At 32.8% G+C, this 27,324-nt stretch overlaps 1 protein-coding gene across 1 annotated transcript in view; it reads right to left on the bottom strand.

Moving 5' to 3' along the window:
• Positions 1–1,294: 1,294 nt before the first annotated feature.
• Positions 1,295–27,324, bottom strand: part of LOC145293898 (PRA1 family protein 3-like) — a 116,143-nt gene continuing 90,113 nt past the window's right edge. The window contains exons 2-3 of the mRNA XM_080140675.1: positions 19,984–20,201; positions 1,295–6,320 (exon numbers count right to left, since the gene is read on the bottom strand). Coding sequence (XP_079996801.1) covers positions 6,184–6,320; positions 19,984–20,201 — 355 coding nt within the window. The 3' untranslated portion in view covers positions 1,295–6,183. The remainder of the gene's footprint in view (positions 6,321–19,983; positions 20,202–27,324) is intronic.

Here is a 27,324-nt window from a genome sequence, read left to right as displayed (position 1 = left end):
AATAAGCGATGGACTTTTATATTGTTATTTCTTCCTAAAAAAAAAAAGACTGGTTATTTCTAACCAAGAACTTTTACTTTTCTCCTTCAAAACATTCAATTACCTCAGTTGCAGGACTTTTCTTGGTTATTTCATTTCATTAAAAAAAAAAAAAAAAAAAAAAAAAAAAAAAAAAAAAAAACATTAAATTACCTCAGTCGCAGGACTTTTCTATTTCATCACATATAGAACTTTTAATACCTCAGTTGCAGAACTGTCTCCATTACATAAAAAACATGTAATTACCTCAGTCACCGTTCTCAAAGAAAACAATCCTGTCTGTTCATTTATTTACAATTAAATAAAAAAAAAATTTTGTATTTAATTTATTCATTCGTCTCAGTCATCTTTGCTTGATTGTTCAACTTCATTTTACACTTGATTTTTATTTTTATTATTTTGAGTTTGCGGGACTAACATTGACACCCGTTAGTCCTGCAACACTATTCATATGAATGCATCCACAGCGATGCTGCTGTAATACGGTTATTTTCTACACACCTAAATCCCCTACACAAGCATCATTATATTTCTTACAGACATTTCAACTAACTATTATCTAATTAACAATTGTGTCTTATTTAAATAGTAATACAATATTTCATCCTTCAAAATAAAAATACAACTTTTAAATCAATACTTACCATCATATTTCGTTTAACAGCTGTTTTACATGCTGGCATGTGTTGGACGACTTAATTGACTTCCAAATTTACCTATTTCTGGCCAACTATATATTTATCTCTCTCTCAATTCATTCTTACCACTTTCTATATTTTCTTTAGCCTTCTCCTGCCAACTGACCCTGCTACCTCCACTGTTCTGCATCCACTAACCCAAGTACCCTCATCCATTTGTTCAATGTGACCAAACAAACAAAGTCTACTGTTCAGCACACACATACTGTCCAGATTTAATCTTCCTGGGGTTATCAGATGTAAATTTGTATTCAAGACTCACATTACACATCAGTTTCTCTCCATGCAACACATATCCTCAATCCTCATTGGGCAGGTTTCATTTCTATACATCATCACACTATACACATGCCTGTTAGACTCTTCACTTGGTTGACAGTGGTAACACTCTGCTGGTTAATAATGACAGAAGTTTGCTAAACTTACTCATGTAGAAGAAAATATTGCCATTAATAAATAATGGAAGAAATGAAAAAACACACAAAATAAGAAAATAAAAAAAAGAGGAAAAAAAAGATGAAATGCAAGGAAAAAAAAGACAAAAACAAACAAAAGTATAAATTTCTATCTTTTTTTATTGTATTTTCTTTCAATTATTTTTCTTTGAAACTTGAGAAATACACAAGGGGAAAACAAAAGGATCTGCTGCTGTCTTGAGGGGAGTATTTTGAGACATACAGAGCCAAAGGACTTGTATTATGCGTTAATTAGAAAACTAAAATTCATATCTGCTGTTTTTTTCTTCATTTGAAAAAAAAAGAAAAAGTGCTGAAACAGGTTAAGTCTTCATGTACCATCTAGCTTAATTTGAGGGGAGGGAAGGCTAGACAGGTAAAAAAAATATAATAAATCAAATAAAAAATATATATAAATATATTTTTCAAAATCAACAGCAAAGTTTTGTTTTTTTTTGTTTTATTTCTTTTGCATATTTTTCCATCAATTTAAGTTTATATGAAAGGCAATTCCTCAAATGGTATCAGAAAAAAAAAGATTAAAAACAAATTGTGATTTTTAAAAAAAATTGGACAATTCAAAACCATAATAAAATGAAAAGGAAAAAAAAAAAGGATTCGCGGATTAAATTTTTATTTTTTATTTTTTTGTAAATCTTGGAAAAAAAAAAAAAGTCCAAATCATTCAATAAGCAAATAATCAATCAATTAATCAGGAAAGGATTGGAATTAATAACCAACTCACTGACCTTTCGATTGAACGTCAAGTTCAAACCGTTTTCAAAACAAATGAAATGTGTTGGAATTGTCTCTAAATCGAGATCTGGAGTCATGGAAGTGGAAAATTGTCAAAGAAATGAAGAATCCATGCTTTTAAAAAAAGATGTACTAAAAAAACAAAAACAAAAAAAAAATATTGGCAAAATGAAATGAGAAAGGTTTATCATAATCACAATGAAAACGAGAGGAAAAGGAGCAGCTAGGACTAGGGAGATCCTCAGTATATTTGACTAGTTATTCAACTTCAGAACTGTGGTGACAGTGAAAGGTTAAAAAAAAAAAAAAAATTGCACAAGGTTATAAGACACCAAGTGAATAGAAAAAAATGAAGAGAAAAAAAAGTTAATTTTTTTTCTTTTTTTTTTTTAATATAATTTTTCAAGTTATGTCTCACAGGACGCAGCATTATAGTGTAATATTGGAACACATGAGACAGTTGGAACTTTATGAATTACATAGGCTCTGTTATATATATTTGAAAATATTTATAATATGGAGCACTTTACAAAACATTTAAATACTATTTCATTGTTTTTTTTTTTTTAACATGTAATTTTTCTATCTTCATTGTAAACTTATAAAAGTGCATCCTATCATCATTTATTATTGGTTTTATAAATGCATTTTATAATCATCGATATATTAATTGAAAACGAAGGACATGTTTTGTCTAATAATCTTAGGTTTGCAATATTGAAATCAGCATTTTCTTTCCAAATTTGGTACATTATTGTTTGATGACACTAGAACCGTCTAAAAATTCAAATTTATGAAACCTATAAAAAAAAAAAACCCTACTTTTAACAGTATCTCTTTTCAACACTGCTACAAAGTTATGGTCAGGTTTGGGAGCTAAACAGTTAAGCAATGTAAATATAATAAACAATATTTTTTTATACAAAAAAAAAAAAAAAAAAAATTAATCCATAATATTTATATAGTGTCAGTGCAGAGTAAGAAAAAAAAAGTATTTTGAGACACAGAGCCAAAGGACTTGTATTATGCTTTAATTAGAAAACTAAGATTCATGTTTGCTGCTTTTTCTTCATTTAAAAAAAAAAGAAAAAGAAAAAAAAAAAGAAAAAGAAAAAAAAAAAGGCGCTTTTACACTATCAGAACAAAATGTTGAAAATTGTAAAACTAAATTCCACATGAAAACAATGGTATCTATGTATTCTTCGTATTTTTAAGATGACTATATCTAAAAATTACGGAAATCAATACAGTAGAAAATTATTTATCAAAAGAAAATAGAATTTGAAGAAAACGATCATACTTATGTAAGATACAGGAGAGTTAAAAGGGAGGTAATTTTCTCCCAATAATTCTAGGAAAACTCAGGAAATGTTTCAACAGTTGCAAAAAAACTTGTATATATGTTATTTTTACGTTATTTAATTTTATGCAAACAGTTATTTTTAGATTAAACAATTATGAAAACATCTTAAATGAAAATCAGACTTAGAAACACTGTATATATGTTGTTTATTTTGTTATTTGTTTTGCGTTAGTCACATTAAACATTTTGTTTATGTTTTCATTTCGATTTATTTTATAAAAACAAGATGGCCGCAATTTTTCACCTGCTAACACGATTGAAGTTTTTTTTTTTTAATAGTTCAGTAATATTCCGGTAATTTCGACTGCATAATTTGGAAGCTAACATTGCAATTTATTAGAATTGACAAAAAAAAAAAAAAAAAAAAAAAAAAAAAAATCAGTAGAAACCATTTTTCATCTGAAAACTCCATTTATCAACTACAAAATTTTGTTCTAATAATGTAGAAGCGCCCCCCAAAAAATAAAATAAAAAGAAATAAATAAATTTAAAAAAAAAAAAAAAAAGAAAAAAAAAAAGGTGCTGAAGTTTTCATAAAAAGAAGTACTAAATCTTCATGTACTGAGCTAAACATACAGCTCAATATTTTTTTTGGTGGTGGTGGTGGTGGGGGGGGGAGGCTAGATAGGTAAAAAAAACAACATAAATCAAATAAAAATATATATATATTTTTCAAAATCAAAAGCAAGGTTTTATTTTTTGTTTTATTTCTCTTGCATATTTTTTTCCATCAAGTGTATATGAAAGGCAATTCCTCAAATGGTATTAGAAAAAAAAAAAAACTAAAAAAATTTGTGATTAAAAAAAAAAATTTTTTAAAATGGACAATTCAAAACTATAATACAATGAAAAGGAGAAAATAAAAGGATTTGCGGATTAATTTTCTTTTTTTAAGTCTTAGAAAAAAAGTCAAAATCATTCAATTAATCAGGAAAGGATTGGAATAATCCCCCTTTTCTTCATTTGAAAAAAAAAAGAAAAAAATAGTGCTGAAGTCTTCACGTACCAAGCTAAACATATAGCACAATTTTGAGAGGTGGAGGGGGATATCCCCCTCCACCTCTCAAAATATAGTTAGCAATTTTTTTTGTTAAAAAAAAAAAAAAATCCTTCATAATATCTTTAGTGTTAATACAGAGTTACAGATAATATTGACCAAATTTTAAATGGAATATTTCATTCCACGAAAGCCTTACTTATGTGGACATATATTAGACACAATCCATGCCGGTTTGTTTTGAACAAAATATGTATAACGAAGGGTTTACTACCAAAATGACTGCATCCTGCAACAGCTTTTGCAATTAAAACTAATGAGGTTTATGGTCTAAATAATTATATCATCGTTGCTATATATATAATTAAAACTAATATTGATCACAATTATGTACTGGTCAGCCATCTGTACTAACAGTTTCTGATACAATAGATGTTTAGATTTAAATACTACCCACTCAGTCTTACTTAGTCCAGCTGATGATGAAGGGGTAGTATCCAAACACCTATTGCTCCATTAATTAGCACATAATTGTATGATGCAAGTATATTATGCTCTTATTACATAGCTGGGTACTCTTTAATTAGTTCTTCATACAAATTATAATATATATATATATATATATGTGTGTGTGTATGTGTATGAGAACTCATACTGTATTAATCAGATATTCAAGCTTTCTTAGAATAACCCATAAATGTATATTTGAAAAGTTTTTTTAGTTTTTTGTATATATATTTTTTTTTTTTTTTGAGTTTTTTTTTAATTCATTAACTGTGAGTATAAAGAACGTGAATATTGAATTTATTTGCTTTCAATCACAAAGAACAATAAAAAAAATAATAATGAAAGCATCTTTTATTTATTTGTATCGTTAGTATCGTTATGCAAGAAATTGTTTTTCTCAACAAACAACTAAAGAGTTAATTTCAGAAAAATAGTTGAGAATATTTCCCAAATTTTATAGCCACCATAATTGTTATGAAAACTGGAAAAAAAAAAACACTGAATAAATAAAAAGTTGCTAAATAAAAAGTAGAAGTAAAATAAAATGGAAAAAAATGTGAAAATAAAAAAGAAAAAAATGAGAAAAAAGGGGAAAAAAAATTTATAATTTTTTTTTTCTTAATTTGAGAAAAGAATTAAAAACATTAGGTAAAAAAAAAAAAAAAATGCTTTTCCCCACTGCAAACAAGTCAATCACAGAAGATAGATAATTTTTTTTCTTTTTGCGGTTTACTTTAATGAAAGCACAATTAAATAGAACCTTAAGAAGAAAACCACAATGACAGACATTAAGGAAATCAATATTATTACGAGGATATTATATGACAATAAATCTTGTAAAGTCCCCAGAGAAAGAGTGAGCGAGATAGAGCAAGATTTAAAAAAAAAAAAAAAAAAGAAAAAAAAAAGGGCGTTAAATTCAACATTGATATTGTAGGCATTTGTGGCAAAGTCAGGGCTCACCTGATAATCAATTTTTGTATTTTTTTTGTGGATGGTGCCCTTCGACCTCAATGTAATCAGCAGCAGTAAGTCAAATGTTATGAAAGGCTAATAAAGCCAAATTAAAAAAAAGTGGCCAATCTGACTGCTAATAGTATTACAAAGAGAAAGTGGGAAGGTTGAGAGTAGATTCACCTGCAATGGCAGACAAGGGTGTCTTGACCACCGGTCATTTTTGCAACAAGCAAATTTCAACCATGGACGTTTTTTGTGTTTTTTTTTTTTAATCTTTTTCATTCTGTTTTCATTTTTTTTTTTTAGTTTGAATTTTATATATATATATTTTTTTTTTGCATTTTTTTTGTGAATTATTTGTGTGGATGAAGGGGACGTTCTGCACGGAGCGTAACTTAAATGATCCCATGTCTAACTACCTTCCTGATCCTGGCCAAAACCTTCCAATATGATTCCCATCGGAGTCCGCTTCAAACCTATATACTCCATCTTGTTTGTGAACTTGTTTTTAATGCTTCTCATACGCAAAGAAGCATGAAGCAAAATTACTGGAAGAGAAAAAGAAAAAGAAAAATTATTGGGAGAGAAAAAAAATAATAGAAGTAGAAAAAAGTGAAAAAAAAAAAAACAATGAAAAAATAAAAAACAATGAAAAAACAATAAACAACCAAAAACTAACAATAAAAAATAATAAAAATAATGAAAAAATAAACAATGAAAAAATAAAAAACAATGAAAAATAATAAAAACAATGAAAAATAATAAAAACAATGAAAAATAATAAAAACAATGAAAAAATAAAAAAACAATGAAAAAATAAAAAACAATGAAAAATAATAAAAACAATGAAAAATAATAAAAATAATAAAAACAATGAAAAAATTGAAAAGTACTGAAAGCAAATAAAAAATCAAGAAAAATTACTGGGAAAGAAAATAATGGGGAAAAAAATACTGGAAAAGAAAATAATGGGGAAAAAATACTGGGAAAGAAAATAAGGGGGAAAAAATAATGGGAAAGAAATACTGGGAAACAAAATAATGGAAAAAAATACTGGGAAACAAAATAATGGAAAAAGATACTGGGAAACAAAATAATGGAAAAAGATACTGGGAAACAAAATAATGAAAAAAATACTGGGAAACAAAATAATGAAAAAAATACTAGGAAACAAAATAATGGAAAAAATACTAGGAAACAAAATAATGGAAAAAATACTGGGAAACAAAATAATGGAAAAAATACTGGGAAACAAAATAATGGAAAAAATACTGGGAAACAAAATAATGGAAAAAATACTAGGAAACAAAATAATGAAAAAAATACTGGGAAACAAAATAATGAAAAAATACTGGGAAACAAAATAATGGAAAAAATACTGGGAAACAAAATAATGGAAAAAATACTGAGAAACAAAATAATGGAAAAAATACTGGGAAACAAAATAATGGAAAAAAATACTGGGAAACAAAATAATGGAAAAAAATACTGGGAAACAAAATAATGGAAAAAATACTGGGAAACAAAATAATGGAAAAAATACTGGGAAACAAAATAATGGAAAAAATACTGGGAAACAAAATAATGGAAAAAATACTGAGAAACAAAATAATGGAAAAAATACTGGGAAACAAAATAATGGAAAAAATACTGGGAAACAAAATAATGGAAAAAATACTGGGAAACAAAATAATGGAAAAAATACTGAGAAACAAAATAATGGAAAAAATACTGGGAAACAAAATAATGAAAAAAATACTGGGAAACAAAATGATGGAAAAAAATACTGGGAAACAAAATAATGGAAAAAAATACTGGGAAACAAAATGATGGAAAAAAATACTGGGAAACAAAAATAAAATTTTTTAAATAAAACATAAGTGGAAAAAAAATATCTGTCACAAAATGGCTGAAAGTGCTTTACCAAATTTTGTTTACCCTGGCAGACTGAAAATTTTAAAAATGTGCAAAGTTTGCTCATTAAAGAAATGAGAATTTAACTTCTCAAAAATTAAAATCCAACATGGCAATGTAAGATATTTTATCACACATAGTTTGAATTTTTTTGTGTGTGTGTAATTTATTTTTACAGACATTACACCTCACCATTTCCTTTCATCTTGTTTTCTTCATCCAATCCTTTTTCATTCTATATATAAAAAAAAACTTTCTAACATATTTTTGTGGAACATATATTTGTCTCTGAGGAGTTGTTTAGTTGTCTTCCTATATTCAACGAAACCTGTACAAGACGTACCACATAAAAATAAAACAAAACTTATCAATGTAAATTAACAACATCTTTTGGTTTTGGAATGATATGTATATATATATATCTATGTTTAGACAAAGGTTAATGAATATCATGGAATGTTTTTGTTTGATTATTTTTTTTTTGTCATCTCAATTTTTTAATTATTTCATCATGTACTTCTGTTGAATTGTCATACTTGGACTGTAAAGAGTTTTATTTTGTGCCATTTTGAGTACTTTTAAGTGGCTCACACAATCACTATCAGACGGAGTATTAGTCTGGCTTATTTATGTCTGTTGGATTTGAACTTTGCACTTGGATGCAGGTTTTTTTTTTTTCTAGTTTTTAAGATCGAAAAGATCAAAAAACAAATAAACAAATATTTTGTGTTATTCAATAATGCTTATCTAAATGAAAACATGCTGTCTAAATGGACACACACACGTCACTGTTTTTATGATAAGACAGATAACGAAAGTAAAATACAATGGAATTTAAGGAGTGAAGAATTACAAATAGTGTAGAATATTTTGCAAACTGGAATCTGTCAAGGAATCATGGTGTCAAATTTTTCTCAGTAAAGCAAATATTTTTAAAACGTCAAAATTAAGCAATGAAAATTGATTTCTCCAAAAAGTAATTTTCATAGATGAATCTTTGGTAACAATGGATGAGTTAAAGGATCGATTTTATCTGATGTAGATGTGAAGTTCAAAGAAGATGACAAAAGAGGCTGCAGTGTCTTAGGTGAGAATTGTCAATCAAATCATTGAATCATTCGAAGTTGACGCTTTGTCCCCCACATGTTAAACAAAACAAGAAAAAGAAAAAGAAAGATTAGTTTTCTGCTTGAATCTAGAACACAAGAAGTTGTCAATCACCTCAGCAAAAAAAAAAGAAAGAAAAAAAAGAAAAAGAAAAAAAAAAATTTTTTTTTTTTTTAATCAAAAAATATGGATTTCATCCTGTTGATGTGCTATTGTGTAATATCACACAGGTTAAGTGAATATATTGACAAGGGCTTCATTTCTAGAGAAATAGCTTGAAAGACTTTTGATAGTCTTTGACACAAAGATTTATGTTACCTGGAAATGTCTTCTCAACCATGAACTCCTTTACCTCTGATGGATGATAAAAGTAGTTGTTGATGGGTAGAAGTTTGAAGATTATAGTATCAACACTGGTATGCCTCAATGATCTATTCTGTGCCCAACCTTAATCCTGATCTTCGTCAATGATCTTTCAAATCATGTTTTGATATTTATATGCAGGTGACTTAACAATCTATCACAACACTTCAAAATCCATTAATGATAAAGATCTTTGTGAATCTCTTCTGACCTGGAGCAAATGATGCAACAGAGAAAAAGGTGGTTGGCTACATTTAATGACTTAAACCAAACTTCTCTTGCTTCCTCAAGTTGAAATGAATAGATTTCTCCTTAAAGAAACCCCCTGCTTTAATAAGCTTCTAAGACCACCCTTCACTTCAGACCTGAAATGAAACACATCAGATCTATTGCCAACGTCACTAGATAAATAGTTGGATCTTTCTATTGCTCCAGCAATTACCTCACTCTTGACACAATTCTCCACTTGTATAAGACTCAAATACATCAAAAGATGGAGAACTGCTGCCACATCTGGAGGTGTCACTCAGAATACCCTTTCTGCCTTGACAGTGTACAAAATAGATTTCGAAATCTAGTAGATGTACTCTTGTGTACAGCCTCTTTCTCACAGATGACAGATTGCTAGTTTTTCTCTATTGTTAGTTTCATGATAGATGCTTGACTGAGCACCAATCTATGCCCCCTTCCCTATAAAACATTCACAACAAAACTTGTCTATTCAATTTTCTCCCTCCCTTTGTGTACCTAAAACTAAACAGAACTTCCATGAACAACGTATCTTTCCAAGAACTACTTGTATGTGGAACAACAACTGTGAGGCTTTTTCGGAGCTAACTGAAACATGGTTGTTTTCAAGTCAAATATTAAATTCTTGCTGAACCATCCTCTTAATTAAATTTTGTCCAGTTTCAACCCTCGGTCTAATCACCATATTATTTTACCATCTACCTGATAGACTGATTAGTCTTTTGACCTTGATAAACAGTGAATAATTAGTAAAAAAAAAATAAATAAATTAAAAAAATGCAATGCATCATTTATATTCATTAGTGATGGGAAAATTCCAATATTTTCCCCTGATTCCAATACAATTACAGATTCTGTTCTTAATTCCGATTCTTTTCAAATTTAAATTTTTAACTATAAAGTTGCTTTCTTTTTTGGGAGTAGAGAGGGAGAATTAGATTATCGAAGAAACATAATATAAGCATATATTCTCCCAAATGTACAAATACACTTGTGGGGATGATCTATAAATTTTAATGATAGTTTAAAATCAGGAAATATTTCATCATTAGCACAAGCCATGGAAAAATAACTTTTAAACAAAAAGAAACAAATAAAAATAATAAAGCAGAATCGTTTTTGGCATCGGAAAACAGACAAATTTTTCCAATACCAATTCTGTTATCCCAAAAAGTTCTGATTTTTTTTTTTTTTTTTTTTTGATTCCTGGATTCTGGTTAACCATCCCAGCACTAATAATCATACAGTATATCAACTCTGCTGAATGTGCCTGCCTTTTAACCATTCCCAAGTCATTTGGATGACACATGATCTTTCTTTTTTGAATCCAATAAAGAATATCCACATAAGTTCTGCCTAAAAAGAAATTGTAAAATGTTTTTGACTTGTGATGGGGGGGGGGGTATGAGACGAATGGAAATAAAAAAACTATACAATTCCAAATGCAGAGAGAAATAAGAAAATGTCACCTATTAAAAGCTATAAAAAAAATATGTTGAGTCATCAACATAACCTTTTGAGCAAAGTTTCTCTCTTCTGTATTCATCATCACCATCATCATTTAACACCCATTTCCATGCTAGCATGGGTTGAATGGTTTTGCCTGATGGCTCTTCGCCAGGCCTCTCAGTCTTGTGCAAGGCCTGGTCATAATCTCAATTTCCTTAACTTACTCCATTTCTTACATGGTTTACTATTCCCTCTAAATCCATCAATCTCAATAAACCTACATCTGATGACTGGATTTGCGTTATCTATCCTTATGATATGTCCATTGTCCATACCACCTCAATCGATTCTGATGCAAAACATAAATTATGGTGGGATTATGTAATCTATTCCTCAACTCTTCTGATTACTTCCTATCCCTGAGACTTACACCACACATCGACCTCACCATCTCCAAATCTGTTCGAGAAATTCTATTAATGTCCTCTTCCTTAAGGGTTTAAGTACCACTACCACACATCCTCACTCCTAACACAGGCCGCACATAGTTTTCTGGTATTCTTGCATAATTTGACCCGGATTCTCGGGAATTCTCTTCAAGCATGGATCAGGCGAGACCAGCAGTCATTAGGTTTAAACTGAGCATTGTAACAGATGCAGACTAATTTCAAAACAAATAAACCGAAAAAAAAAATAAATAAAAAATAATCAAAAATAACAAAAACCCACCTTAAAGTGACTGAAAATATTTTTTTTATTTATTTATTATTTTGCAAATTATTTATCAACAAAAATTTGTTTTTCTTTTTTCTTCAAGAAAAGATGAATCTTTTACTTTTTTAAAATTGTTAGGTATAAGTTTTTTGGGGTTTTTTTTTTCAAGACTTTTTCAGTAAAGTTTTTTTTTCAGTAATTTTTTTGGGGGTGTTCCACTGAATTTTTTTTTCATATATTTTTTTGAAGAAAATATGAAAAATATGTTTACGAAAAATGTAAACTATTAGATGAAAGTACAGGAAAAAAAAAATTTTTTTTAAGAAAATTTAATATTTTAATTTTTTTTTTTTTACGGCTGTTCATTGCCAGCAGAAGAACTTTTTAGAGATGAGGATATTTCCTTAGGAATACTTCGGTTGACTACTGAACGGCCATTGATGGCAAAGAGGGAGGAGATGGGGTAGAGGAAATGGAAGGAAGCTGGGTAGCTTTCGCAAATGTGATTTATGATGGAAACAAAAGGACCGTTTCTGAATTTTTGTCTCCACATAAATTCAAGTAGATATGTACCCAGAAGCTACCGGTTCATCCCGCATTCTTGCTTGTTTCGCTGTTTTGCTCCCTTCTAACATCCTCTCAACGGGATTTGTTGTTGCCTTCGTCGCAAGGTCTACAAAATGCATACTATGATTCACAGTCAGGTAGTGGAATCCTTCTCCTCCTACTTTGTTGTAGGCCTTCCAACAGAAAAATAAATAAAAAAGAAGTTGATTTAGAGTTTCAACATTTGAACAATGCTCAGATTAAACCGATGATTACAGGTCTCGCCTGATCCATGCTTGATGGAAATTCCCAAGAATCCAGGTCAAATTATGCAAGAGTACCAGTTTTGCTTTTACTTTGTGAGAAACCATGATTTTTTTTTTTTTTTTTTTTAAGAGGGGCAACACTTCCCTAAATTTCTTCCAACCTAATCTTACACGAGCTATAGAACTTACCTCTGCATCCCCACCTGCACTGAGGATGTCACTTAAATAGTAAAATTATCAATAAAAAGGATAAATCCTTTTAGACTGAGGTAATATTTACTTTTATTCCAATCCAGAGTCTTCCTTTTTTGGAAACTGGATTTTATATGAAAAAGACGAATGAACATGAGGTGCTGAAATAGCACGAATTGTGTAAAAGTCGATGTAAATAAATCTAGACTCGACATGCGTTCGCAAATCCTAGATATTATCTGGGGGGGTATATAAACAGTTCTAAGACATAACCCCCCCCCCGAGAAGCCCAGCGAAAAAAGCCTTTCTTGGACATACAAAAATATGCGCACCACATTTGCCTTTTATATATATACTAGCGGGGGTACCTGGCATTGCCCAGGTGTTTGTAGGTGTGTGTGTGTGTGTGTGTTTGTTTCGGGGGGAGGGGTAAAGAAGAACAAGAAGGAAACTTAACCCTGTTTAAATACAAAAAAAAGGTAAGAAACAGCAATTTTAAAAATGAAAAAAAAAAAAAAAAACATAAGGGGACGGTGACATGTAGGCTCAAACCCGGAGCCTTGAGGCCCATAGGCTGAGCCTAAACACCTGCACTACGGTGACAGTAGCAATGTAAGAGTGATTAAAAAGTGAATGTCAAACATCACGCTATTCCGCAGTTTTTAATGAGGTCCAATCGGTTACTGCCGGATAGTTGACAGCGACGTTTACATCTGGTTCGAATCCAGTTTTGCTGTTTTTATACTGAAAAGTAAAAGCAACACGTGGCGATCCGAAAATGTGGAATATTTAGCTTTTCAAAGTCGGGCAAATTAAATAGACAGGCGATCCCCATTGTTAACTTGTAGGTATTATCATTTAGACATGATATAAAAAGTTTTAAGAATGAGAGAACCAAGCGGACATACACAAAAAAGCAAACATACATACACACACATTTTGCCTTTTATATATATATATATATATAGATTAGCGGGGGGGGGGGGTACCCAGCGTTGCCCAGGTGTTTGTAGGTGTGCGTGTTTGAGGGGAGGGTAAATCAGAACAAAAAGGAAATTTAACAGTAGCAATTTTAAAAATGGAAAAAAAAAAAGAAGGGGGTGGCAGGTAGGCTCGAACCCAGAGCTTGAGGCCAATAGGCTGAGCTTGAACACCTGCACTACTGCGACAGTGACAATGTAAGAGCGATTAAAAAGTGAGTCAAGTCAAAAAAGAGTAAGTGAAAGAGGTTTGATTGACAGGAGGGCATTTAATGAGGTCACTGCGGGAGCGTTACGATGTAAGCAATGCCTATTCAGCAGTGAATATTTTTAGTGCGGGGACAGTTTTTAATGATTGTTTTTGGGGGGGGAGGAAGGAAGGAAGGAAAAGCGGCTACCCCATTTATTATTGGGGAGGAGTAATGAAGCAATTGTCTGATATGACAGCAAAGCCGACATTGACCAATTGAATTGAATTTTTTTTTTATTATTATCATCATTATACCGAAAAACGAAAGCAACACATGGCAATCCAAAAATGTGGAATATTAAACGTTTCAAAGTCGGGCAAATTAAATAGACAGGTGATCCCCATTGTTAGGTCGTAGATATTATGATTATGAGGTCATATAAAAAGTTTTAAGAAGGAGCGAGCAGCCCCCGGAAAAAAGCCTTTTGCGGGCATACACAAAAAGTGTACATACATAAATACACACATTTTCGCTTTTATATTTATAGATATCCCCATTTTGATACTCTGTATACAACAGGTTAGTCCAGTAGATACAAGTTTTATGAGTTTGTAAGAGTACATTCCATTGAAGTACTTGTAAAACAGGCACAGGGGTGCAATATTCTGGAGATGGGACTGACAAATTATGTAATTTATAGCTTTTTTTTTTTTTTTTTTTTTACAAAGGAGTCACCACTTATCAAGGCCCAGAGGCCACTCGAGGATAAAGGTTAATGAGTCAATAGTCAAGGGGAACATGTCAATCATTGTTATTAGTGGAGATTTTATAAATTGGTATTTCTTAAGGGATGGCTCATCAAAAATTTGTTCACGTTGGACTTTAAGACAACCATACTGTAATCAGTTGGAAAACAGGAAAACAGAACAGAGTTCGACAGGTGTGCTGTTCTAAGAAGTTTTCTTCATGGAATCTACATTATACATTTTGTACATTCATCGTAGTTTATTTTCAATCAGTTCATATGCGTGTCACGTTGGTACAGTGGTAACATCACCAGCTTTGAATGCTAGTTTTGTTTTCGGTTTCAATTCTAGCTTATGACACCCAAATACTTTTTTACTTTTGAAATCACAACCCTGTAATAATATATACGAAATCTGGACAAATTAAAATATCATATTTAAGCATACTTTACGATCGGGTAAAGCTGTGCGCCCCCCCCCAAACAACTAAAAATTCATGTTTCTGAATTATCTGTATTATTTGGATTCTTTTAAAAAATCATTATACATTTTGTGCATTCATCTTAGTTTATTTTTAATTAGTTCATATGCGTGTCACGTTGGTACAGTGGTAGCATCACCAGCTTTGAATGCTAGTTTTGTTTTCAGTTTCAATTCTAGCTTATGGCACCCAAATACTTTTTTTTTTTTACTTTTGAAATCACGACTAGATTAATATGTATGGAATCTGTACAAATATTTAAGCGTATTTTACATTTCTTTAAAAAAAAATTTCCCAATGTTTTAGTCAGTTAAAATTACAGAAAGATATCAAAAATAAAGAATATATTTAAGTTCGAAACCCTTCAATAACTTTTTGGACACCCTGTATATATATATGTGTGTATGGGTGTGGCTCAGAGACTAAGGAATAAGAATAGAGAGTTGAGTGTTTTGGTTTTGATTACAGCTTATGGAACCCAAATCATATGTATATTTTTTTTAGTTTTGATCTCGCTACTATATATTAGATTCAATATAATAATCGATAGAGAATTGTCTCTATAATAATAAATACCTAATCTGCATGAATTAAAATATTCATAAGCGTATCTTACGACCAGACAACACGAGGCTACCTACTAGTAATATATATATATATATATATATACATACATACATACACACACACAAGGTGTCTATCAAATTTATTCACTTTTTAAACAATCATAAAACCAGCATTTATTATATTAAAGAAAAATTTCATACCTTAAAATACTGTGAACAAATATAGAAACCAGCTAATAATGGAAAATGTTCAAATTATTGGACATTGTGTTCCATGAACATTTAACGCCCACTGATTGAATCCCAAATGTTCCTAATCAGTTCAATTGGTTTGTTGGCACATCCTCTTTCAATGGCTGCTTTTAACTCATTCATTGCAGTTGGTTTTGTGGTATGAACCTTGCGTTTAACATGCCCTCTCCTAAAAATCCATGGAGGTCAAATCCTGTGTGGACAATACGATACTTCCTCTTCATCCTACCTATTTATTTGGCAGGTGACTATCAAGATAGGTTCTTACATTATAATTACAATGGAGATGTGCTCCATCCTGCTTGAAATATTATTCTTTATTCCTAAACATCTTTTGGAAACATGGCATCGCATATTATTATATGAAATAATTTAAAATTCCTGATTCCAATACAAATGCCGATTCTAATTTTTTTCAAATTTCTAAACTTTGAATTAGAGATTTGATGCTTTTCTTTTACAAAATATTCAAACGATTAAAATCTGTGTAATGTCAACATATACTTTACAAAATGTAAAAAAATATACACTTGAGAGCATATATTACAAGAGTAGATCTTTCTAAATATTTTCCTTCTAATTGATTGAAAATTGTGAAACATGTTTTAATTTTCTTTTAAAACAATCCCAGTTTACATTCGTCCATTGTTAATGCTATTTGAAATTTTCATAATCAATTAAAAAGAATCGAGATTGGTATGCAAAATAAGACAGTATAGGAACAGAATATTTAACGAAGCCTGAAAAATGTAGAATTGGGCTCAGTTAAAACTGGTAGTGGTGAGAGCACTAAATATTGAGAAAGAAAAATACAAACTTCTCCCTCTGTAGACGTGGCGATTGTGATAGTGTTGGTCATTGGATGTAATGTAGCATTTTATTATCATGATTGAATGTGGCAGAAATTGTGGTCGTAAACTACATAAGTTAGTGGCAATCAGGGTAGATATAATAAATTTGTATGTGGCATCTGTTGTTCCAAGCCTACAATACTTTGGTCAAGAGTGGAATTTCTGCAATCCAAATATTATATAATGAAAATCTTGTAAGAGAGCTCAATGCAAAGCATAGATAGGAGTTAAAAGAAAAAAAATATAACACAAACTTAGCCCAATCTCAAATTTATTTCAACCCAAAATGGGTCTTTTCAACTGAGGGTGAGTCAGTTAGGTTGGCATCTGACATATCTAAGGACATGGTTATGAATTAAATGCCAACATGACTAGTTCATCTAATTGGAGAAGGTCCATTTTGGATTGAAAGAAATTTATGAGATTTTATTAAGTTGGTGTTGTATTTTATCTCTCATATATACATATATATATATGCAGAGTAATTGAAACCTGTAAAATAAGGACACAATGGTTTAACATATAAAAGACAGATTCTTTGAATGTCATGTTATATTGAAACAAGATTATTATATTGCTTGAATTACCAATGGAACAACCCAAATTGCGAACTAATTCTTGTAATTTCATTATTTCTCTCTCTCTTTTTTTAACTGGAAAAATAAGGACTATTTAATGCTAAAAGAATAAAAAACAGACAACAAAAAGAAAAAACAAACAAAATACTCGTGAGTTTGTCAGAGACAATGGGGAGAGGAGAAATATTTGTGTGAAAAAGATCAAGAAGAGAGTATTGATGGTGGATGATGAAAACTAAATGGTAAGGAAGTAAGGAAAGAGAAAAAGAGAGGAAGAAAATAGGGGAAAGGGAGAGAAAGGGGGAAAGAATGGAGTAAGGGAGACAAATGGGAACGAGGGGTGTGAGAGAGAGACAAATAGGAACGAGTGGGGGCGAGAGAGAGAGAAAAATGGGAACGAGTGGGGGCGAGAGAGAGAGAAAAATGGGAACGAGTGGGGGCGAGAGAGAGAGAAAAATGGGAACGAGTGGGGGCGAGAGAGAGAGAAAAATGGGAACGAGTGGGGGCGAGAGAGAGAGAAAAATGGGAACGAGTGGGGGCGAGAGAGAGAGAAAAATGGGAACGAGTGGGGGCGAGAGAGAGAGAAAAATGGGAACGAGTGGGGGCGAGAGAGAGAGAAAAATGGGAACGAGTGGGGGCGAGAGAGAGAGAAAAATGGGAACGAGTGGGGGCGAGAGAGAGAGAAAAATGGGAACGAGTGGGGGCGAGAGAGAGAGAAAAATGGGAACGAGTGGGGGCGAGAGAGAGAGAAAAATGGGAACGAGTGGGGGCGAGAGAGAGAGAAAAATGGGAACGAGTGGGGGCGAGAGAGAGAGAAAAATGGGAACGAGTGGGGGCGAGAGAGAGAGAAAAATGGGAACGAGTGGGGGCGAGAGAGAGAGAAAAATGGGAACGAGTGGGGGCGAGAGAGAGAGAAAAATGGGAACGAGTGGGGGCGAGAGAGAGAGAAAAATGGGAACGAGTGGGGGCGAGAGAGAGAGAAAAATTGGAACGAGTGGGGGCGAGAGAGAGAGAAAAATGGGAACGAGTGGGGGCGAGAGAGAGAGAAAAATGGGAACGAGTGGGGGCGAGAGAGAGAGAAAAATGGGAACGAGTGGGGGCGAGAGAGAGAGAAAAATGGGAACGAGTGGGGGCGAGAGAGAGAGAGACAAATGGGAACGAGTGGGGGCGAGAGAGAGAGAGACAAATGGGAACGAGTGGGGGCGAGAGAGAGAGAGACAAATGGGAACGAGTGGGGGCGAGAGAGAGAGACAAATGGGAACGAGTGGGGGCGAGAGAGAGAGAAAAATGGGAACGAGGGGTGCGAGAGAGAGAGAGAAAAATGGGAACGAGTGGGGGCGAGAGAGAGAGAAAAATGGGAACGAGTGGGGGCGAGAGAGAGAGAAAAATGGGAACGAGTGGGGGCGAGAGAGAGAGAAAAATGGGAACGAGTGGGGGCGAGAGAGAGAGAAAAATGGGAACGAGTGGGGGCGAGAGAGAGAGAAAAATGGGAACGAGTGGGGGCGAGAGAGAGAGAAAAATGGGAAAGAGTGGGGGCGAGAGAGACAAATGGGAAAGAGTGGGGGCGAGAGAGACAAATGGGAAAGAGTGGGGGCGAGAGAGACAAATGGGAAAGAGTGGGGGCGAGAGAGACAAATGGGAAAGAGTGGAAAGAGTGGGGGTGAGAGAGACAAATGGGAAAGAGTGGAAAGAGTGGGGGTGAGAGAGACAAATGGGAAAGAGTGGGGGGTGAGAGAGACAAATGGGAAAGAGTGGGGGGTGAGAGAGACAAATGGGAAAGAGTGGGGGGTGAGAGAGACAAATGGGAAAGAGTGGGGGGTGAGAGAGACAAATGGGAAAGAGTGGGGGGTGAGAGAGACAAATGGGAAAGAGTGGGGGGTGAGAGAGACAAATGGGAAAGAGTGGGGGGTGAGAGAGACAAATGGGAAAGAGTGGGGGGTGAGAGAGACAAATGGGAAAGAGTAGGGGGTGAGAGAGACAAATGGGAAAGAGTAGGGGGTGAGAGAGACAAATGGGAAAGAGTGGGGGCGAGAGAGCCAAATGGGAAAGAGTGGGGGCGAGAGAGCCAAATGGGAAAGAGTGGGGGTGAGAGAGAGACAAATGGGAAGGAAATGAAAGAGTGGAGGAAGGAGATGAAAGAGAGGAGGAAGGAGATGAAAGAGTGGAGGAAGGAGATGAAAGAGTGGAGGAAGGAGATGAAAGAGAGGAGGAAGGAGATGAAAGGAGGAGGAAGGAGATGAAAGGAGGAGGAAGGAGATGAAAGGAGGAGGAAGGAGATGAAAGGAGGAGGAAGGAGATGAAAGAGTGGAGGAAGGAGATGAAAGAGAGGAGGAAGGAGATGAAAGGAGGAGGAAGGAGATGAAAGGAGGAGGAAGGAGATGAAAGGAGGAGGAAGGAGATGAAAGGAGGAGGAAGGAGATGAAAGGAGGAGGAAGGAGATGAAAGAGGAGGAGGAAGGAGATGAAAGAGGAGGAGGAAGGAGATGAAAGAGGAGGAGGAAGGAGATGAAAGAGGAGGAGGAAGGAGAGAAAAAGGGGGAATGGAATAAAAGGAGAGGGGAAAGGGGGAAAAGAAGCAATAGTAGAGAAGGAAAAGAAAAAAGGAAGGTGAAATGAGAGGAAGGTGAAGTGAGAGAAAGACAGAAACAATCAGAAAGATTAAATAAAAAAATGCATTTGAATAAAAAAAAAAAAACTTTCAAAATAAAAAATGAAAATGTCATAATTCTTGTTTTACTGAAGAAAGGCTACATAAGTTCATACTTACACATAAGAGGAAAAGCTATCCCAAGCAAGAAGACTATTACAGCACCAAGCATGTAGACGAGCAGATAGCCTGCCCCAAGCACTATTAACACACTGATGATGGGATGGTCTTTCTTGAACTTGCGCGCTTTCCACTGATTATTTGTACAGAATACAAAACCTCCAAAAGCGGCTGCAATCGCTACAAAACCAAAAACCATCTTCACAGGATGAATTATACTGAAAAAGAAAAGAAAGAACAGAAATAGTTATGATGATGATGATGATGATATGTATTGTGTATATCTTTATGTATTTATGCTCTCCCTGTAACACCCCATTAACCAAAACCTATGAAGAAAATTCTGAAATAACCCTCTCCATCATCCCTGTGCAGTGAATGAAACCTCAGCTGTGTTGACGAGAAAGCAAAATTTTAATGATTTAGCCAGTTGGGTTTGTTGAGAAATATAATAAAGTGAAAAGATATAATAAAGTGAAAATATAATAAAGTGAAAAAAAAATCACTTAAAGAAGCTTGAATTTTAATATATTTTTTAAATAATGTTGCATTATTATCATTTTCAGTGTTTGTTTAAAATTACACTCATTTAAAAAAAAAAATAGATAAAAACATCTTTATGATGTATGTACTCGTCACAGAACGAAGATGTCATATTCCAAAAATCACATAAATTGATCAAGTAGTTTTCTTTTTTTGCTATTTAAGAAAATCAAATTTTACGATTTTTAACAATTAAAAGATTATTATGCATACAAACAAAATCTCTATAATCAAATTGAATTGTCGCCCTTGAATTTAAAACATGGCGCCCAGCAGCTCTCCCATTCAGCTTGTTATAAAATTTGATTTTCTTAACAAAAAAATAAATTAATAAATAGACTACTTGATCAATTTACGTAATTTTTGGAATATGACAGTTCTGTGACGAGTATGGACATCATAAAGATATTTTTCTAAGTAAAATTCTAAATAAACACCTCATTTTCTTCTATCTCATGCAGCTTGGTTTGTGCTGGGTTTCTCCCTTTTCCATATATGATCAAACGCTTGGCCAAGATGAAATCCTTCCTGCCGTCTTGGTTGTAGTGTATTCAACTACTTCTGTTTTGACCTTCTGTTACTATTTTTCCATGTGATACTATAGATACCCCATCCCCTTCCCTCCCCAAAGTGTTAGGAAGCGATTAGAAAAAGAGGAAAAACTATAACAAAAAGAGGAAATAGTGAGGAAAGTAGAAAGACAATGTTATTATAGTAGCCATTTCCTTTGTTTCAATTTTTGAAGGTAAATCTATATATCTATAAAAGTGTGTGCGTATGTGTCATTATATATATATATATATATATATATATATATATATATATATATATATACACCACATTTTCCTACCAAACCACTGTCAATTTTCAGTCTACAGACTCGAGATTTGACATAAGGGGTATTGAGATTTGGGAAAATCTTTAATCCGTTTTCTGCCAGAAATTTGGCTGTCAAGGGGTCAGAGTTCAATGATTTGACCTTTGAAAAGTCTATCAAATTCCTCTGCTAATTTTGGGTCTAAACACTTGAAATTTTAGATGTAGGTTAGTTGGACATGGATCAAACTTTTTAACTTGATTTGAGCCCAAAACAATAAATGTTAAGGGGTCAAAATTGGGGTCAAAGTTTTAAAAAATTTGATCTCTGCAGTCTCTACCAAATTACTCAGTCAATTTTTGGTCTAAACATTTGAAATTTTACATAAAGTGTATTCAGACATAGGGCAAGCTTTTTAATCAGTTTTTGGCCGAAATATTTGGCTGGCAAGTGGTCAAAGTTCAAAAGATTTGACCTTTGCAGTCTCTAGCAAACTATTCAGCCAATTTTTGGCCTAATCATTTGAAATCTAATAAAAGGCAAAATAGGTGCGCGCATTTAAAGGCTTTTTGCATCAGGGTTTTCACGTCGGTTAGATTCCGGGAGAAGTTTTCGCATACTTCCTAGATCATAATATCTAAGATTTGCAAAGATATTTAAGATTTGTCTATCTGTTTTTGATTGAGATTTTATAAAATTCCCTCGTTTTGTGTGTTTGTTTGTCTTTTTCGTATAAATAAAGCAAAACTAATCGAACACAAACCACCTTCGGGCAAGGTAGTATCTGTTCTGTAATTGGTCCTGGATCAATGTAAGGAATACCCTTCATACGGAGACAATTACTATTTATTTGGATACTGCCACAGTTCCCCCTTTTTGGAGGGAGCTGGTTTTCTCAACATTAAAAACAAAGCTTTTGTGGGGAAACAAATAAATAAAATGGCAGAAAGCAGAAACTTAACTGGCCTCCAGCCAGATTTAAAAAGCAACATCCATTTCTGCGTGTGCGTGATTCATAAGTTAATTACTAACTCATTGATTTCGCTATCCGCTATGGCGTAATGGTTAACAAGAAAGACTGATTACCCTACATTTTCAAGTTCGATCCCACCTCTGTCTTTTTTTTTTTTTAAATTTCATCTTTGTGCCAATATCCTCTACCCAGGTAAAAGTTACTTACCAACTCTTTTTTTTCGCGGTACAGATTCAAACCCACCTGCCTGCCTGCTACCACTTTTTTTGTTGTTTTTGATCAACGCACACCTCCAAAATACCAGGCAACGCTGGGCACCCCCGCTAATTTTACATAAAGGGTATTTAGACATGCAGCAGGCTTTTTAATCAGTTTTTGGGTGAAACTTTGGCTGCAAAGAGGTTAAAGTTTAAAGTTGACCTTTGCAGACTACCAAACTCGTCCATCAATTTTGGGTCTAGATTACCTGGACACGAGTCAAACTTTTTAATATATATATATATATATATATATATATATATATATACATAAAGTTATGAACAGTATATAGGGCCCGAGCAAAGCCAGGCTGAACTGCTAGTAGATAAATATTTAAACAATAAACCATGTTCCAAATCCAAAGAGAGAATCAACAAGATCACCAATGCTATTCAGAGTGCTGCCATAGACAGTTGTATCATCTGCATAGATGTCAACAAATGATCTAGAAAAGTCACTAAGAGAAGAGGAATCGGCACAGAATGTATCCTTGAGGCACGCCAACCTTGATATCATGTGCTTCAGATTTCTACTCATTAATAACTACATTTATAGACCTATCAAACAGAAAGGATTTAATAATTGAAAAGACATTTCCAAATATTTCATAGACAGCAAATTTATGAAGACAACCTTTGTGACAAAAAGTCTATCAAAGGCCTTTGATATGTCAAGAGCTATTACCCTAGAAATGATAAATTCGCTGATACGGTGTAATATTCCAGTTAACACCTTGGCAGTTGATCCTGCAGGATGAAATCCATATTGCTTGTTACTAATTAGATTGTTTGCTGAGATAATTTACAATTTCTGGATTTATCACAGATTCAAACAACTTGCAATGCACAGGAAACTGATCGGTCTGTACTGAGATGTAGAAGAACAATCTCCAGTATTTTAAAATACCAAAGACTGACAAAGTTTTCCAAAGAGATGGAAAGCATTTCTCTCTTAAGCAACAATTGAACAGCTTTGTAAAGATAAGAGTTGATTCTAGTTGCAGATTCTTAAGCACAATGACTGAAATATTGTCAGGCCCAGGTTCTTGATAAGTTTGGCAACATCTCGGACAGATTTATGGGTGTTGCTTGGAATATATTCAGTTATAGGGGGAAATTTTAGAGATAGATCTAGATATATCAATTGCACTGTGTGTGTGTGTGTGAGAGAGAGAGAGAGAGAGATAGATAGAGAGATAGATAGAGAGAGAGAGAGAGATAGAGAGAGAGAGAGAGAGATAGAGATAGAGAGAGAGAGAGATAGAGAGAGACTATCCGCCCATTGCATGTTAAAGCCCACATCTAAGTCCTGTCGAGACCGTGTTTGTCAGTTGATGTCTGCTTATCTACATCTCCGAAAGCTCTCTCAATTTGGTTCAAGCCAGAACCTGCTTTCAGCTGTGTCAAAGTGGAAACTATTGTCAACCATCACAAACCCATGACCGTCCATAAACTGTTGCAAAACTCACTGCTACTCCTAAAACTCTAGAATATATAGCCTTTTTATTTGCCACACCTTGATCAACAATCCTATTCAGCTTCCTTTGTGTCGTGAACAACTTCTCAATTGTTCTGCTAATAAACTTATTTCCTATTATTTTATTTATGCATTACTTTTTAGCACTTAGGTTTTCTTGGGTGGACACCGATAGTATCACGTTCCCCCCTTTTTTTATAGATAAGAAAACTTAACTTTTTGAAGTTAATTATAGTTTTATGAAAATTTGATAAAATCGACAATTTAATGATCAAACAATACTATAATTAAAATTTCAAAATCCTGTTTAAAAAGAAAAAAAAAAAAGCATTAAAATAAAATAGAAAGTTGTGAGAAAATCGGAAAAAGAGAACAATAAACAAAACAAAAAAGTAAAAAAAAGACTAAAGGAAAATTGTGTGTGTGTGTGTATATCCATAGTGGCAGATTTTTGCAGAACAGCAGCTGTTATAACAATTTGCTTGTTAGCAACAGGAAGTGTTAAAAGGGTGACAGAAATGACAGATGTTTTGTGGAAAGAGTTCCATTGCACAAAGACAACGTTTACTGACATACACCTGTAACTTAAGAGCAAAACGGAAACAAATACAAAAGAAAAAAAAGTGAACAGTAAAGAAGAAAATTAAGGAAAGAATGGAATAGAAAAAAAGGAAAAGAAAGAAAGAGGAAAGAAAAATATTTAGAGAAAGAAAAAGCAGGGGTTAGTCAAGGGAAGTGCATGTATTAAAGGTTTATGTTCTAACTCTATCCAGAAGCTATGATACAATTTATCAGCAAATCGACATTTATTTATTCATTTTTAGTTGTGTGCAAGCGACTCTATAAGTCACTGTCGGTCTGTCTGTAACACTTTTTGCGCTTGGCCTTTTTGGTTAAGATCAAAGGTCTGTTAATACATGCTGTTCTTAGCTTTTTAAGCTTTTCTCGGCCTTTTGGCCAAGATCAAAGTGTAGAACGGGCAGTCTATCAACTAGACGGGGTTGGGAGGGTCCTACTAATCACCTCCCCTCATATTTTTCTCCCCGCCCTCGACACAAATGAATTATTGTACCATCTTTATTGTTATCTTTTTTGTTTTTACACGTCAATAAAAAATGTTTTAAAAATTGGGAGTTAAGTAGAATGTCCCCCAGTATGAAAGGGTGAATGCGGTATGGTGAAAGATACTAGCTGGGAGAAACTTTTGATTTTGTTTAGTTCTGGAGTGACAAGGATGACCAACGACACCCACAATCCCCCACTTTTTGAGTTGGTCATGTGCCTAAGTTTTTTGTTCATTGTTGATTTTCAATGTATTTTTAACATGAATAAAGGATTTAATATCTCAAAGTGTAGTATCTGTTCTTACTACATGCTGTACTTACGTTTGTAACTTTGTGATATAAAGTGGGGGATCACTTTTCTGTATTAATTTAGTGTAAAATGATCACCCACTTTACAACCAGTCAGTCTCAAAGCCATTCTCCAGCTCATTCCAGTTGTTTTTAAAGGATTCCAGTTATTTTTTAAACATTCAAGTCATTCTTAAGGTCATTCAATTCATCCTTAAGTTCATTAAAGTCATTCTAAGTCATTTACTTTTTATTTATTTAAGTCATTTCAGCCCATTTTTTGGTCATTTTAGTTTATCTTTAAGAATTTCATGTCAATCCTATATTCACGCATTCATTCATTACACGAGAGCACACAACTAATGGCTATCGGCCTTGTTATTTTAAAGCTAATATCTTAAAAAATCTTTTTTAAAAAGAGTGAAAGTTTGAGTCAAACGAATGCTGGACTATAACGTCTTTTAATAAGAAATATTACAGTTAAAAATAACTAATTATTTTTCGGGCAAAATTTTAAATTAAAAGAAATAGAACATTGAAAACTAGCAGCAGTCTTTTTCCCTTTCCTGTTGGAAGGTTGACAAATAATGGCGGCTGAATGGGAGTCATTGGAAAAAAGTTAAACTTTTTTTTATTCTTATTTAGAAGTCAACCTAATTAAAAAAAAAAGTACTTTGTGATATACTAACGCGTCATGGAACGAACATGTCATATCGAAAAGTAGTTTTGTTTTTTTAACAAAATTTAAAAAAAAAAAAAAAAAAAAAAAAAAATTAAATTTTAAAATCCGGTTGTAATATGCACCAGGACATACTTCCAATTCATAAAATGCACTAGCAACAAAAAATTAAATTTTATAAGTAAGCAAAACCATCTTGAAAAAGGTGTGTGTGTGGGGGGGGGGCAGATAAGTTCACAATAATTAATACTTGCAAGATCAACCTTGTAATGCTAATAATTTCACATTAATTGCTATAAATTGTTAAAAATGAGTTTCTTAATGAAAATAAAACTACTCGATCAATTTATGTGATTTTGGAATATGACATTTCTGTTCCATTTCAAAGACTTTTCTACAGTTTTTTTTTTTTTTTAAATAAAAATTAAGTTGAATTCTAAATAAGAATCCTTATAAGTAACCTTGTTTCTGTGTGGAACAGTCTATCAAATTACTTGGTTTACAGTCTTGAAATTTGATTATATATATATGTATATATATATATATATATGGTGATTTTGGACCTGTGGAACAAATTTGATTTGGTTTTTAGCCGGTAAAAATTGTAAAAAATTGGAACTTGACAGGCGTAAATGGACTAAACATGTATCATCTACGCATGCGTAAATATACATTTATTCATTTAATAGCGATGTCTTTAAAGTTTTCATATGCATATGAACTTAGCTCAGATGGTAACAAATAATGCTAGAGAGCTAAATGTTTCGCTTGTAGCTGATACCATCCATTTTTTTTAAACTTTTGAAATCACTACCGTATAGTGGGTAAAATACTCAACAGATAATTGGCTCTTTAATAATAAAAACGAAATCTGCATAAATTAAAAATATCATATTTAAGAGTACTTTATGACCGACGGTTGGTGATCTTTTAATAACCAACATTTCAGGTGAAAGCATTATTATGTATTTACATGTTCTGGCGAAATTAAATTCCAAACTGGCAATAAAATTTACACTATACTCCACACTGCTTGATTATTGAATTAATCTGGAATCCTTTTTGATTTTGTATAATTTATTTTATTTAATTATTTGTGGACTTATCCTCATCTTCCACAACGTTTCAACGAAGGCCAGAGGAATAATAATTAGCCGAAACGTCGTGAAACAACTAAAAGATGAGGATAATAGTCCACAAATAATTGAATAATAATAAAAAAAAAAAAAAATTAACTGATACT

This window comes from Euprymna scolopes, chromosome 15 (assembly GCF_053919585.1).
Source record: "Euprymna scolopes isolate OS-2025 chromosome 15, ASM5391958v1, whole genome shotgun sequence".
Lineage (NCBI taxonomy): Eukaryota > Metazoa > Mollusca > Cephalopoda > Sepiida > Sepiolidae > Euprymna > Euprymna scolopes.
Note: the sequence above shows the minus strand (reverse complement) of the source record. Positions and strands in the feature narration are given on the sequence as shown.